This window comes from Panthera tigris, chromosome E3, assembly GCF_018350195.1.
Source record: "Panthera tigris isolate Pti1 chromosome E3, P.tigris_Pti1_mat1.1, whole genome shotgun sequence".
Taxonomy (NCBI): Eukaryota; Metazoa; Chordata; class Mammalia; order Carnivora; family Felidae; genus Panthera; species Panthera tigris.
In genome coordinates this window covers 5,544,052-5,560,809 of record NC_056675.1, presented here as the reverse complement: position 1 = coordinate 5,560,809, position 16,758 = coordinate 5,544,052, and the positions used below count along the sequence as shown (strand labels likewise).

The 16,758-nt window shown below is 46.5% G+C and overlaps 1 protein-coding gene across 3 annotated transcripts in view; it reads right to left on the bottom strand.

Moving 5' to 3' along the window:
• Positions 1-16,758, bottom strand: part of LMTK2 (lemur tyrosine kinase 2) — a 77,234-nt gene that overhangs the window by 28,825 nt on the left and 31,651 nt on the right. For 2 of the 3 annotated variants that reach the window (XM_042972428.1, XM_042972430.1), the window contains exons 4-6: positions 15,759-15,832; positions 11,623-11,741; positions 11,354-11,441 (exon numbers count right to left, since the gene is read on the bottom strand). In XM_042972428.1, the coding sequence (XP_042828362.1) occupies positions 11,354-11,441; positions 11,623-11,741; positions 15,759-15,832 (281 nt within the window). The remainder of the gene's footprint in view (positions 1-11,353; positions 11,442-11,622; positions 11,742-15,758; positions 15,833-16,758) is intronic. The other variant, XM_042972429.1, reaches the window with a different exon arrangement.

Below are 16,758 nucleotides of genomic sequence, written 5' to 3'. Positions count from 1 at the left end.
GAAACTTAGATAATTTCTCAGTGATGCACCATCTAAACTAAGTGCAGAGGTACAGAAATTTCCAGGTAACTGAGATGATACGGAGAGTTGAATAAATGGTGCCGTGTGCACTGCCTGTAAGGATTCTAGGACGCACACGGCCAGACATTAGGTCACGAAGGCTACTGCCAGAGCACTCGTGAGCGACGGAGAGGGAGAGAACGAAAGAAGACCGGCCGGGGGAGGGGGGGGAAGCATTCTGAGTGCTGGCCGAGTCTCTGCCAGCTCCCCCAAGGCCCGGTGTGGCCCCAAGACCGCTCGGAGAAAGAACATTCCGGGCCCTCCAGAAAAATGCATAAAGTTACTAAGCCTATTCAGAGTCTGGCAGCGCGGACAGGAAAATGAACAAACTCACACCGGACGCCTCCTGAGGCACATCCACCGCAACGCCGGGCCCTCCAGGTATCCCTGCCGGACTGCCCCGTGTTACTCTGCCTCTTTTTCAGGACTTTGTTATTAAAAGAAATTTTTAATGTTTATTTTTCAGAGAGACAGACAGAGAGAGACAAGAGTATGGCCAAGGGAGGGGCAGAAAGAGAGATGCACAGAGAATCTGAAACAGGCTCCAGGCTCTGAGGTGTCAGCACAGAGCCCGACGTGGGGCTCAAACTCACTAACTGCCAGATGGTGACCTGAGCCAAAGTCAGACACTTAACAGACTGAGCCCCCCAGGCAGGCATCCCTCTTTGAGGACTTAAATTTAGGACTGTATGTTTTGGGGAATACACGTTTAAGGAAATAAAATCTTCCACATTCTCCTTATCACCACGAGTAAATATTTATTGATCGGAGACTTAATTCCAAACCAAAGCTTTATATAAACAGTTAACAAAATTTAGAAAGCAAGCCAATAGCTTTCGATTGTCATTATACCTGGGTCAAGTGACGACTCCTGAGGAAGGTAACCAACTAAAGAATAGAACGCATTTCTTGCAACTGTCAGGAAAGAGCAAATTTATCCAATTCTACCCAGAATAAAACCTTAGAACACAATATTCCATGACAAACGTTTGCCTACCTTTAACTGCACACCGCAATGTAAATTCTAGGCCCGCTGCAACATCTAAAGGCTTTCATTCCCAGTCTCAGTGGTTTTTATGTGAATGATAATGTTGAAATTAATAATTACTGCCACCGGAACTTCTGAGCAGTGTGCCAAGCACCGTGCGAGGAGTGTCTACACCTGCTGCCTCAAATAATTCCTGCAATTTGAAGCATTTCCTGGCTGTGGAACTGAGGCTCAAGGAGGTTAAGAAATCTCGACGAGGCCACAGCCAATAAACAGTGGGGCCGTATCTCTACTGCTTAGTTTTACCAACCTGTCAAGAAAATCCACTTAGGGTTGCAGATCAAATCAATTTACTTTATAAGAATGAATGTAAAATAACTTCATGTCAGCCACATGCATTTGTTGGATCCCCCCAAACTTAATGGGACTGCTCTGCCAGGGAAGCAGTTTCGTGCCCTCGGGACCCGTATGTCCTACCTCTTATTTCCTCCCAGACGTGATGCTGGAATCGCAAGCCGCTCCAGGAGAGAAAGAGACCCTTCTTGCCTTTGAATAATACATGTCCCAGAGAGCCTGGGAGACTACATCGGTTAAGGATTCGACTTCGGCTGAGGTCATGATCTCGTGATTTGTGGGTTCGAGGCCTGCGTCGGGCTTTGCACTGACAGCATGGAGCCTGCTTCGGATTCTGTCTCCCTCTCTCTCTGTCCCTCCTCCATTTGTGCATGCTCTCTCTCAAAAATAAAAATACATGCCCCTTCCCACCCCCACCCCACCTTCCCCCAGGCTAGGCTCTACCCAGTGTTGGAGTGGGTGGGAATAAAGACAGAGTCTCATGACAAATACATTAATCCAGACTAAGACCAGCAAAAAGCTCCAGGCCTACAGGCTAATGAGATTTTCATAAGGTGGCCCACATGGAAACTAAATATGAAAATGAACAGCTTTTTATTTACATTACCAGTGAAATGGCAACTTAAATCCATTTGTCCAACCCCTTTCCTGCAATATCCATCTAAGAAAAAATCACCCTCACACAAAAGTAGCATTATGCTGTGCTGTATCTGGCCAATTCTCAAAACAAACAGAAGCTGCTGGCAAACAGTGAACACTTTGCAAGTGACTTTGGCCATGAAGGGAGAATGGCAGAGTGGGTGGAGTTATTTTTCAAGGTTATCTAAAGTGCAGTTCAGCCCTGAACAATGACGGGGTTGGGGCACCGACCCCCGAGTGGTGGAAAATCCACACAGAACTTCAGACTCTCCAAAAACTCAACCACTAGCAACCTGTGGTTGACCAGAAGCCTTACTGATAACGAAGAGTTGCTTAACACATATTTTTATGTGGCATATATTATAGACTATATTCTTATAATAAAGTAGGCCAGAAAAAAGAAAGTGTAGAGAAAATGATAAAGAAGAGAAAATATATTTACAGCACTGGCCTGTATTTGTCGGGAAAACTCTACGTGTGGGACCTGCCCGGCTCAAACCCATGTTGTTCAAGCGGCAGCTGGATATTCATCACCATCCACTGTGCTCAAGGTGTCTTCTCTCCACAGTAATTCACTCCCCAAATCTCACCAGAAGATGCATAACAAGCACAAGGGGATTTTGCTTAAGAATGTTACCGCCCCTAGTGTTTCCAGCTTGGCCTCTCCCGACCCCAACCCCCAGCGCGGGGGACAAAGTCAGCAGTTAGCAAAACGCTGGCAAACACACCTCTAAGCTGGGTGAGGAGCTGACACCAATGATTACGGAGGAGCCCGATGGGACTCGTGGTGGTTTGTGCAGGACCCAGGGTTGGTTCTATGTTCTAGAAAGACCGTCGGCTCTCCTGGTGCCACCATTTAGAAGAAAAATCAGCGTAAAATCTTTAATTACAGTAAAAATGTTTCTATTAAATAAATACCAAAACTGGATTCATTCTATCCAAAACAGACAAAACCGTATTGAGACGCCAGGTTTACTTTATTTATGTTTGCGTGGTACTTGGTGAGCAGACAGGGATTATTACTTTGGTCCCTTATTTAAAGAAAAACCCACGAAGAACAGCAATATATTCTGAATTAAAATCGTTTCCTTTATCCAAGTCTTAAAAATTTCTCAGATCCTCCCCCAAACCCTCCCAGAAAGCCTGGAAAAGAAGGACGTATGACACTAGGTGGCAGCAAAGCGCCGCACTCAGGACTGCGCGGAGCCGGGGCCGGCAAGGACTTCACGCACCGCCCCGAGCGGCCCGCAGACCTTCAGACAGAGGCGCGCTAGTGTCCTCTTAAATTCCAGCCCGGGCCACCAGGAGGGCCACGCAGCTTTCTTCGGGGCACCGCGAACGATGAATTCACTTCATCACAATGCGAAAACGCAACCAGCGAGGAGTTCTAGGAGTGCAAAATTACAGTCTCTTATACTTTTAACAGGAGGACTTTGGGGGAGAATTTATGATTTTTAACCGAAACTGGAATGAACGGGTGCAAGACCGGCATAAACAGCCACATACTGGGCCCCCACTGACGGAAGGAAATGTCCACACGAAGCCAACGCCCCAGTACCCGTCTGGCCGTGTCCCCGCCCGCCGGAGGCTGCTTCCTCGGCCCCGAGCCCTCACCTGCCAGCGTCCATCCCCCGACGCACCAAGCGCCGGTTGTTACGGATTACTCACCCCTGTGCTCACGCGCTCAGACACCCCTCAGGTCAGTCCAACCAGGAACCAAACAAGCCTCCCTCTGCCTCCACACTCCTCCTGCCCCGGCCGTCCCATTCCCCCTTCTCCCCTTCCCCCTTCGCACGTGCACTCTGAAGCCTGGTCTGCACTGGCTGGCCCACCTCCCGGGATCCCACTCCCTCATGACCCTGTCCCCACGCCTCCCCCACGCTCCGCCGCTGCTGCCCCCCCCTCCACCAGCACTGCCAGGGTAGAGTCATCCCTCCCCCCCCCCCCCCCCCCCCCCCCCCCCCCCCCCCCGCCTCCCGGTCTCCTCCTAGCTCACTGGCATGCCTTTTCCAGGCCCCTGTGTGGCCCCTCCCCCTCTCGCTCATCAGCAAGTGTTGGCACCGCCCAGGGCTCCATCCATCCTGCCACTGCGGACCCTCATTCTCGGGCGACTCTACCCACCCCAAGGCTTTAAAAATCATCTCTAATGCACTTCTCAGGCTCAAAGCCCTCCTGAGGCTTTCCTCCCGAGCCCCAGACTCATCTTCCCAACTGCTGACTTGACACCCTCTCCTGGATGCCTTCCGTCGAGCTGGTCTGATGCAGACCTCGGACAACCTGCTCCGTCTCGGGAAATGGCATCACCATCCTCCCGGGGGGTGAGACCAAAACCGAAGGCCTCGTCCTCGAGTCCGCTCTGTCTCTAGACGTCCAACCCATCGCCAAGTCCCGGGCAAGGCCTACTTTCACCAAAGCCCAGGGCGGCAGCCAGGCGTGAGGAAGGGAGAGGCCACCAGCAGGACTCAGGGACACCCTCACTGTCAAGCCTGATCATGCTGCATCGTCGTCCTCTCTGCTGCCTCTGGCCAGGGACCCTGTCACACGCACCTCTGTTCCACTGTTACCCCACACCCTCTCTTCTTTGTGAGCTCTGTGGGGGCAGGGACATGCCATTCATCTTTGCCCAGAACCTAGAAGGCTCCCCGTGCATGGGCTTACTTGATGAACACATTTGTAACTAAGACATGCCCATTAACTAGGCATCTTCTGTACGAAAGGACAGTTCTAAAGTGCAGGTTTCCCTCTGGTGGAAAAAACATGTACAACCGTTAAACCACGTGGTATAGAAACACACAGAATAACGTTAAGCCATAAATTAAGATCCCTACTTTGCCACTGGTGATCATGTGACCTGAGGCAAGCCAATTAACCAGACAAAGAAAGAAGAACAGAAAGCCTGGTGCTGAAGCCTGGGTTTGGCGCTTCAATGAGCACCTTCATCTCCCTCAGCCTCAGTTTCCCTATCTGTAAAATGGAGCTCCTGCCACCCCACCTCACAAGGGCTCTCAACACCCACGAAGTGAGTAACGGATACCCCGTGCCCAGCACAAGGTCCGGCACAGACCGGCTAGAGCTATCCCTTCCTTAGGCCTCTTGGTGGGCATGGCCAAGGTTCCTTCGGCTCTAAGAGCCCATGATTCTAAGCGGCCCTGACTCCTGACAAGAGGCGGACTAAAGCAAGCCCCACAGAGGAACATGCAGCACATCGAGAACCCCAAACGGACTTCTTTCCCATTCTCATGTGGCTACTGCTAATTCCTTTCAGAAACTCGTCCTCTGCTTCATCGGCGATCAGAAAGCCAAAAAGAACGCTCCCTCGCAAAGAAAATACTGTCTCTTGCTTCGGAGTCAGGTGACAAGAGTCAAAGAAACGGATGAATCTTCAGAAAGATTAAGACAGAGCAATGTGTAACCTGCACTCCTCTCTCTGCCACCTCGGCCCTCGGTCTGGGCTCCAGAGTGGCCTGTCTCTGCTTTTCACCCTTTCAGCTCATCTTTTCCAGCAGACGTCAGCCTGCCTCTCTCACCAGGACGTGCATTCCCGCCCCCCCCCCCCGGCTCCCCAGGGGGACACTGGCTGAGGGGCTGTTCCCGCTAGGAGGTCTATCCAACTGCTCTTGCGTGCTGAGCAAACTCCTTCTCCAAAGTTAGCCTTCTCCAATGATCCCAGTTAGAACTGCTATACTTCTCCCTTTTTTTTTTTTTTTTTTTTTTTTTTTTTGTAAAAGTAATCTCTACACCCAATGTGGGGTTTGAACTCATGGCCCTGAGATCAGGAGTTGCATGCTCTCCCGACTGAGCCAGCCAGGTGCCCAGAACTGCCATACTTCAATACACACTACTCAGACCTTTACTCAATCACTAACTGCGATCAATTTAAGTAACTAAATAGGAATAGAAATAGCTCCTATGTCTTGAGTACTTACCATGTGCTCCAAAACTTACTTTACCAGCTTATTAATGGTCAGGGTAGTCTACAGGGTAGGTGGCATTATCCCCATTTTACAGAGGCCTAAACTGGGACTTAAAGAGGTCAGGTAACTTTCCAGAGTGACACACGAGTGGCAGGATGAGCATCTGAAGGCGGGCCAGCCTGGCTCTCCAGGTAGGAAACACAGGGACCCGGGTGACCTGCCTGTGTTCCCCAGGGCGCCGGGCACAGCTCCTCGTACCCAGCTGGTGCCTGGTACGCTTCTGTTGAATGAGTGGTCCCTACCCAAAAGCAATCTCCTTGCCTGGACACTCACGAGCGAGCGGTGTGCACCTTCCATGGCAGAAAGCCGGAGGCAGCACCCCGCAATCATCGCTCCTTCCCTGAGCACGGCACCATGAGCGTTCCAAACTGGTGGCTACAGTCCAGCTACCAGACTCGCTCTCTCTTCGTTTTCTTTCATAAAAAGTCTAAGATAAAGTGCTTTTTCAACAACAGACCGGTAATTCCACATCACCAGAATGACTTAAGTGCAAAAATAGTCTCTCCTTTCTATTTAAAAGATGTTATCGTTGCGTATGATCACCGCCCGATGACGACTGAAAGGCCAATGTTCATTCAATAGCTCTTGACCTACTAAGAACATGTGAAGATAGTGGCTCCTTTCACTGTGGCCGCAGCTGCTTATGACCAAGCCCAAGCTATTACCCTCTGTCCTCTGGATCCTTGCCAGTGGGCGGTTTTGCTTCAGGTGACGCCCCTCTGCTCTGGATGGCCTACTTCTGGGAGGGCTGTGGGGCATCCAGGCCGGGAGCAGGGCTCGGTACTGAAGCGAGGCTTTGGTGTGTCGGGGGGACATCCCCGCAGGTGGGTGCCCTCTCTGGTTCACCGGGATGATGCTACCTGACCATTCCTGCCACGGAGCCACTGCACACACCGAGCCTGGGCAAGCGGACTTCAGAGCTGGTGACCCCGCTCCCTCTGAAGCTTAGCAGGGCCCAGAGGTGATGAGCCCGAAACCGTCCAATGACACAAACGTGACCCTCGCTGCTAGGCAAGGTGGAGGGTTCCCTGGGTCAACAGCCTCTACTTGGACAGGAGACCGGGCACTCGGAGCACTTCCTAGCATCCTGCTAGCACAGGGACCAGCTGGGATGGCACCTTAAATAACAGTAAGTAATCATCGATTTGCACGTGTGTGGTAAAAACCGGTAACGTAACACTACCATCTTAACCACTGGTACGTGCTCAGTTCAGGGGCATTAAGAGCATTCACGCTGCGGTGCCACCGTCACCACCGTCCTTCTCCACAACTCTTCGTCTTCCCAAACTGAGACCGTGTCCCCATTAGGCACACTCCCCATCTCTCCCAACTCGGTCCCCGGCAACCACCACCCCACTCTCGGTCCCTGTGAGTCTGACTGCTGTCGATGCTTCACAGGTGGAGCCACGCGGGAACCTCTTCCAGCGGTTTGGCTTATCTCACTGATCATGCCCTCAAGGTTCATCCACGTTGGAGGTGTTAGCATTTCCTTCCTTTTTAAGACTCAGTAATACTCCACGGTATAGACTCGATTTTGTTTACTTATTCATCCACCAATGGACTCTTGAACTGCTTCTTCCTTTTGGCTACTGCGAATCATGCCGCTATAAACAGGGGCGTGTGAACATCTCTTTGAGATGCTGCTTTCCATGATTTTGGATATATGTCCCTACAAGTGAAATTGCTGGGTCGTGTGGTAACTCTTGTAATTTTTTGAGAAACGATGACTGTTTTTAAGGTTTTGTTGTTGATCAACGTACCGCTGGGCAGTGCACTTAAATTAAAAATAGCTATTAGCTCTGCACCGCCAATGAAAGCTGTTGGTGGGGGTGAGGAGCTCTTTCCAAACTTCTAGCTACAGGAGTGAACGTTCTCCCATGACGACTTAGGAGGTTCACATAAAATGTTTCAAGGAGTCGTATTTGTTGAATGGGTGTACAAAATTAAAAAAAAAAAAAGTTTTATTTGTTAATTCTGGAGGGCTATATGCATAATCCTCACCCCAAAATACGGAAACCAGTACAACTTTAGGTAAGTTAATATTCTCCGCATACTCAGTCTAATAAGTACTTGGAGAATATGCATTTAAATGTGAGACCTAAATGTCCTGGGTAAAAACCATATAAAAAGAATGTTAACAAAAAGCATGTATTTATTATATTTACATAAGGGGCACCTGGGTGGCTCAGTCGATTAAGCGTCTGACTTTGGCTCAGGCCATGATCTCACGGTTCATGGGTTTGAGCCCCGCGTCAGGCTCTGTGCTGACAGCTTGGAGGCTGGAGCCTGCTTCAGATTCTGTGTCTCCTCTCTCTCTCTTTCCCTCCCCTGCTCATGCTCGCTCGCGCTCTCTCTCTCTCTCTCTCTCAAAAATAAACATTTTAAAAAATGTATAATGACAAAGATACAAAGAATACTCTTGAATCTTGTCAATTCTGACTTTTTTATAGTAATTGTAAAGGAGCTGTTTGTGTGCTTTGTAATGTTTCAGTTTCTTTATAAAGTAGGTTAAACTACTACTCCCCAAAAGAACAAGCAGCTTGTGAAAAAATGAATTAGAATAGCACTAAAACTAAACCCATCGCCTGAACCATTTAGAAGACAACGTAAGGTGAGCATCCAGAAGCTTTTACCATTCCAGGAAAAACAATAATGTCTAATAAAACTTCCAGGAATAGACGGGGCAGAGAGGGAGAGAGAGAAAACCCCAAGCAGGCTCCACACTGTCAGCACAGAGCCTGATGGGGGGCTCGAACCCACAATCTGCGAGATCATGACCTGAGCCAAAAACCAAGGGACAGACGCTTAATCGACTGAGCCACCCAGGCGCCCTGAGATAGTTTTGTAATTACGAGAACTGTGGTATTTCAAGTAGATATGCTCCCTGCCACATTTTTGTTGTGTTTGATCAGGAAGAGTGTTTTGATTGTTATTCAGAAAAAATATCAAGAGCTTAGGGACCCAAAAGAACCACCATAGAGTGTCTCAGAAAACTACAACTCTGACTGCAGACTTGTCTCCTCACACAGAGACACTAGACCATAGGGCTTCTCAAACGCTGTCCGCACAAGAATCACCTGTCACATCAGTTAGCCTGAGCCAGACTAAAAGGAGCAGTTCTCATATTGTAATAACCGAGGGTCATAAACATTATGACTGATAACATTGAGATAAAACAAAACGTAGATGCAATAAAATAATCAGGAATGTCATCGAGTAGGTCGTCTTCTTAGTTCTCATGCCTCCATTCAAAGGTTTATCGGGCTAAATAACCACGATCACATGTCTGCTCTCACTACCAAGGAGGCCTAGAGGACAGTGACCGAACTCTCCCTCCGGATCCATGGATCCATGTGGGAATTCATCTTCCAATAGCAGGTGTTCAACAAAGAAGCACCCTTGATGTTCGGAGAAAATGTGGGCTTGGGACAAAAAAGCAAATGGGATTTCAGTTTTCCTCACATGGAGGGAAAGCTCTATGAGGTCCCAGCTTCTTTGGGGGAGGGTTAAAATATTAATTTTAGACTTAGTCAAATTACATACGCATATTGTAACTTCCAGTGTCATCGTACCAAAAACTAAGAACAGTATCTAAAATCCAAACTAGTAGGTGCGAAAAACTGAACCAACCACCACCCCCACCCCCCCAAAAAAAACCCACCAAGAATCCAAAAGAAGGCTAGCAGAAAAGCGAAACAGAAAAATTGAAACAAGTAGGTAGGAAAAATAATACAAAATAGGTACATAAAAATTCCAACCATGTCATAAATGCAATAAACATAAACGGACCACACATTCCATGGTAAGTGATCAAGACTGACAGATTAACAAAATTTTAACGATAAGCTATTTTCAGGTGATGTAAACCAAAGGACTTAGACACACCAGGCAAATTCTAACCAAAAAAGGCTGGGATAACTATATTAATATCAGTAAAGCACAGACTTAATCCTCAGTAATGCTTTTAATCTTATGAAGAGTCCCTTCATAATAATGAAAGCTTAAAATTACAAGACATTGCATCAATTCTAAATTTGTATCCTTGACACAACATTCAAAGCAAATACAACTAGAATTATAAGGAAAATCTGTAATCAGAGCAGATTCTACTGTGCCTCTTAATAACTGATAGAAAACAGACTCAGACTCCTCTATCAATGCCCTCCCAAATCAGAAGGATGCAGGAGATTTGAACCACCTCATATGCTTGACCCAGAAGACCTATACAGATACACTTGCACAGAATGTACCAGAATATACATCCTCCCCCTCCCAGCGCCTACAGAGAATATAAAATACACTGATCCTAGAGTGAAGCTGAACACAGCCTGGAACAGAGCTGACGTACAAGATCAGTGAGAACCATTCTGCTCTCAGCAGTCGCTGAGATTGGGGGCTACTCTGATATAATCCAATGAAAGCTAATATATCAAGTTTATTAATTTTTCTTTGTAATTAACTACCACTGCCAACAAGAGGAATATTCACATCACACTTTGGAATTAGAACAAAAATCCACAATGGTTACTGCCCGTTTTGATTTTGCCGGCTGAAAATACTGTCTGAACGAACTGGGGGTTTATCTCGATGTACTCCCACCTTTCTGTGCACGATCTTAATGTTTTCACGTTCTGAAAACTGAGACGATGCGAAGAAATCAATCAAAACCCAGTTTTTTAAAAAAACATGTTTACAGGAACTTTTCACATAAAAATTAGTATTCATAAAAACCGTGTTTGTGCAGCTTTTATGCACAAACTGCACAAACACAGTTTTTCCAACTTATAAATCTCAGTAATACTGTCATGCGAAGAAGTGAGGCTATTAATTTTGGGTTAAAAAAATCATCTAATTATTTAAAAATCTAAACGGCACGTACATTCACTATTTTAAAAGCCTGACAGGTCACGGGTACTCGACAGGTACGATGATTACCTCATTGGGGAAAAGTGTTTCAAACTGCCTAGCTGAGGTCAAGAAAGACCTCGAGCTCTAGGGAAGGGGATGCTGGAGATCCAAACTCTGGCTCTGGCATATCCTTGATGAATAACATCTTCTCAATCTCCGTGAGCCTTACTTTAATCATATAGAAAGTGTGGACAAATATGATTAGATGAAATGCACGTGAACAGCTCAGCATAGGGATGGAGTGTAAAAACAACACTGACGTAAGTGTCCGTCAGGACTGTTTTCAAAAGGTAATGACTTAGCACATTGTAAAGTTTTTAAAACGGGGGACAGAAGTGAAAGCAGTCCCTCATCCGGCATTTCTATCTGTCAAAAACACTTGGGTGTCACGTTTTGAACGCTTGACCTTGAATTTCCACTAAAAACTTACCAGGTCACAGAACTCAAACACCAGGAGATAGGGAATTGCTTCTACACATTGTCCAACACACTGAAGAATATTTGGATGCTGAAGAACACTGGGGAAAAGAAAAGTCACGTGTCATTCATCAGGGAGCACACGAGTACACCTGTTCAGACAGTAATCTAAATTTTAACATTCATCACAATTTAAATACGATACATTGCAAAGTCATTTTAAACACCTGGTCCTCAACAGACCCCGGACTATGTTTACAAAACACATCTTAAGGTACTTACTAGTAAGGTTCGCCATTTTTCAAAAAAGTATCTTGTTCCTTTGGGCTCGCGCTCGCTTTTAACTCCTTCACTATTACTCTCGCTACACTAGTGCCTGTGTAAATCTCTCCAAGGAGGACCTAAAACAAAGAACAGGTTTTCATCTCACTTCCATCGAAATGGTAAAGAAGCAGGTCTCACTCATCAGGAAATGGAATCCAGGAAAATAAATGAAGGAACAATCAGAAGGTCCTCTATTATGAAAATACTACCTCAGAAAAAGCTTGTGAAATGAAAATGTTTTCCTTGTTTTAAACTGTTTACTGGATATGGACAGCATTCATCTATGTATCTGTGTTTCTTTTCTATTTATTTTAAAAATGTACTATACTTTCACAAATATTACCGGTGACATCACAGAAGAGTTATTCACAAGTTCAGTTCAAACAGAACTCAAATGTTTCTCAAAACACTTCAGCTGGGTTTTGTTATTTTGTCTCCTTCACATAAGAGAAAGTAAAGGGACAAACAGCAGCGTACATATTATCACAGCATTGTGACTTTAAAAATCTATGGCATCGCAATTATTCCAGACCTTTATCTTATACCGAAACCTCAGTTAAAACACAAGGAAAAAATATGCCACCGAAATCAACAGAATACAAAATGAATGAAAACGAGCAAACGAGCACACGACGAGCAAAATACCAAATACAACACTGGGCAATACAGAGGTGTTCCGAAAATACAATATTTAAGATGAAAATGACGATGAAGTGAAAGTTTTCATTTAATTCAAGAATGGCCAAAACTAAAAGCCTTCTTTTTGAAATAGTTTTCAATATTTTATCGAGTAGATTAACTTTAATGCCCTGGAAATTGAGAATAAGACCGTGAACAGCATGTATTGTGTTTATTAAAGAATGTAAGGGCAGAAAAAGAAACAGATAAGAAATTCTGATAATTAACCAAGTCATATTCCTGGTTTCAAATAACTAGCCTGTACATCTACCATAAGCCTAACACTGATCAGATATCAATTCCAGAAAAGATCAGGATAATCTCACTCTCTCTACCACCGCTGCCATCATCCTTGGTCTTCAATGTCAGCAGGGACAATTCAGTCAACATCTTGACCTCTTAGGTTTTCTACCTCACTTCCAATACTCTTTTCTATGACCCAATCTTGGCAAAAAACTCCCACAGGTCTAGACCTAGCTAATAACTGGATCATGTCCCAAACCCTGAATTTTAAATGTTTTTATTTTTGAGAGAGAGAGAGACAGAGAAAGAGAAAGAGAGAGGGACAGCGAGAGAACGAACACAAGTGGGGGAGGGGCAGAGAGGGAGAGGGACATAGGATCCAAAGCAGGCTCCATGCTGTAAGCACAGAGCCCAACATGGGGCTTGAACTCATGACCCGTGAGATCATGACCTGAGCTGAAGGCAGACACAATTGACTAAGCCACCCAGATGCCTCCCTAACCTTGAATTTTAACTTCTCCTTCTCTACCAGTCCTCTGATTTCCAGCTCACTTCAACCGTCTAACCCAAGAAGGGCACAACCTGGCCTCCAGATCCATTCACGATAGCAGCCCTCTACCACTGCCCTACCACAGGGCCCCCTCCCCTCCCTGGCAGCTTAGGGCCCATGATCCTCCACTACCGCCACCCCCTTCACCACTCTTGCTGAGGCCTAGGAGCTCAGCCAAACCCCAGTGCTGCTAACACTCAACTACCTGCCTACAGTAACACCGAATGTAGACAAAACACGCACACGACCACGGCGACTGGCCTCGTTTCAAATCTGTGAGGGTCCTCAGCATTCCCATCCTCCCGCTGCGTTCCCTACCGGATGGATTTCCCGGGAGGACTCTTTCACACCCTCTCCTCCTGTTCAAACCCCCAACGTGTCTTTTGACTCCTCCCTTTCAAACTGGCCTCTGTTCATTGAATAAAGTAACCAGAAGTGGACTTCCCCATTTTATACCAGCACGTGTACCCACACGCTGCTTTTATTCCCGTTTCAAGAGAACTCTGACAGCATCCCCCCTCGCTGTCTCCTGCATTATCACTTCCTCCCCTACTGCATAAAGTGGCTAAAATAGCTACACAGCCTATAAAAAGCAAAGCAAACCAAAACAACCTTCCCTTGGCCCTGGGACGGCCCCAAACGGCTCGTACTCCACGTCTCTGCTCCCTTTACGGTAAAACTCCTCAACGGGGTCGTCTACACGAGCCGTCTCCACCTTCTCCCTTGCACCTACATGTGAGGACGTGACCCCCGAACAGCCTCTTTTGACAATACCACGGACCTCACGTGGCCGAGTCCCACTTTTCCCAGTCTTCTCTTAGTCTGCCAGCAGCAGTCACTACCATTTATCTTCTTGGGTCTCCTTCTTCGCCGACCCTTAGAACACCCTGCTATCCTGCGCCCCCTCCTTCTCAGTGGCCAATTACCTCAGTCTCCGTCACCAGCTCTCCCTGACTGCGCTGACCCCTCCCAACCAGACCCTCGGGGCTCAGTCCCCCTACCTCCCTTTCCCCTCCAGTTCAGGGTCTCGGTGATTCCATCTGGCCTCTTACCTTTGAATTCCAGCTATACACTGAGTTCTCCCAAATGTCTATCTTTGGCCTGGACCCTCGCCCTTGAACTCTAGGTGTGTATTTCCAACTGCCTACTCCTCTCTCCATCTGGATGCCCACGAGCCATCGCACACCTAACCTACCCAAAAGCGAACTCCCGACCTCTTCCTCCTCCACGCCTGCTTCTCCTTAATCTTTCCGTTTCGCTTGACAGCAATTCTCTGCTTCCCACCAACCGGGCCACAGCAGCCATCCTTGACCCCCCTCTCCCGGACTCCACATCTGATCCGTCCCCAGTCCCGCACGCTCTTATCGCAAACGCCATCTCGACTCGCACCACTTGTCACCACTCCGTGCTATATCATCCAAGCCTGCCTGCACCTCGCCCGTATGACTGCAGTAGCCTTCTAAGCCATCTCCCCGCTTTCCCCTTGGCCTTCCACAACATAATTGCCCGCCTGGTCCTTGTGAAGGGAAGCCAGGCTGCATCCCTCGGGTCTCAGACGCCCGAGTCCTCTCCCACCTCACTCTGAGTAAAAGTCTCTGGATGCGTATGCTGTCTCCCGTCACCTGGCTCCCCCACACCCCTCTGGGCCCGTCTCCTCCTCCTGAATGTTTACTGTCTGATCTTCCCACACATACACTCTCTCCGCAGCTAGAGATTTAGCCTCTGTCGGGGCAGGGTTCTCTCGTTTGCTGCTACATTCATAGACTCCACGCAGGTCAGGACTTCACCCATCGTTCCCCACGCTGTACCCTCCACATTGAGAACAATGTGATAGGTAATAGGTTTTGCTATATGGCTTAGAAGATTCAGTGACTAATAAAGGCTGCATGACATCAGAGATACAGGGCTGACAAACAACTCTGAATGGAAAGCAAGGTGCGTAACACGGCTGACCACTGAGCACATACATCTTGTCTTGACCACCCTGCTTACGATGCAATCGCTGCTCAGTTAGGAACCTTTTACCCAGAATGACTGCTAGCTACATCACGGAACTAGCTGTTGTAATAAAATTACTCCTTCTGAATACCCCGTGGTAAAAGGATCAACAAAGCACTGTTACCATTCATCCCTTGACAGGCCAGGAGAAAGAGAACAGTTCTTTGTCGTGGTTTTCATTACAATACTACGATGCATCAAGAATTCTAAAGTGGTTTCAGTACCACAAGGGAGGGAGGGAGGGAGGGAGAAGGGGAGAAGAATGAAAAAAATAATAAAAATATAAAAATAAATAATAAATAAATAAAATAATAATTTAACTTGAGGAGGATAAAAAGCTTCCAAAATTCCAGTCTCTTTTCCCTGTTTACTGTTCTTGCACCAACAATGAGAAAAGCATCTGCTATATAAATAAAAGGCCTTCTTGGAAAAACGTATCCACCTGGAAACGCCGAAACCCCTCTTTCTGGGGCGGGGGTGGGGTGGTTCAGGCATAATGAGGAGAATCAATCCGTACCACAGCATCCAAAGAGAATGTGGAATGTCACACAGAACAATTCTTAATTAGCTTCAAATTCTAAACACTAGCACTAGGAAGGAAAAAAAGTAAATGTGAACATCTTACCTTTCCAAACCAGCCATTTCCAATTTCCTGTATATAGTTCAGACTGTGGCGGGCAACTTGGGACTTCAAACCTTCTGTAGGAAAAAGAACATAAAAACTAAATAGGGACATTTAACTGACATACAATAAATATTAAATACAAAATCTAAAGTATAAACATGAACATAAAGTTACAGCTTGTCAGCACAAAGGTAGAAAATAAAGGTAGATATAAATTCATACATACATATATACATATACATGTACATATACATATATATACATATATATATAATCACTTTCAAACCAATACTGCCAAAATGGTTTCAAGTTTTAAGACTGACAATATTTTTTTGAATGAGTTTCCTACTGATTCTTAAATGCTTTGCACTGTTTTTTTGTTTGTTTGAAAGAAAGAGAGAGAGAGAACATCCACGTGAGCAGAGGAGGGGCAGAGAGAGGGAGAATCCCAAGCAGGCTCCACACTGTCAGTGCAGAGCCCAACGTGGGGCTTGAACTCACGAACCACAAGATCGTGACCTCAGCTGAAATCAAGAGTGGATGCTTAACCGATGGAGCCACCCACACACCCAGACACTGTGTTTTCTGATCTAACCTACTCTCCTCTAACTACTGATCACCATTCCACTGGCTTTTACTTAGTCCTTAGTTCCAGGGTAGAAGTGAGTATCTTGTCAAAAACCGTCAGTGTCCGTGCACGGAACCAGAGGGTATTCTGCTAAGTGAAATCAGTCAGAGAAAGACAAAAATCACATGACTTCACTCATATGAGGACTTTAAGAGACAAAACGGATGAACATAAGGGAAGGGAAACAAAAATAATATAAAAACAGGGAGGGGGACAAAACAGAAGAGACTCATAAATATGGAGAATAAACTGAGAGTTACTGGAGGGGTTGCGGGAGGAGGGATGGGCTAAATGGGTAAGGGGCACTAAGGAATCTACTCCTGAAATCACTGTTGCACTATATGCTAACTAACTTGGATGTAAATTAAAAAA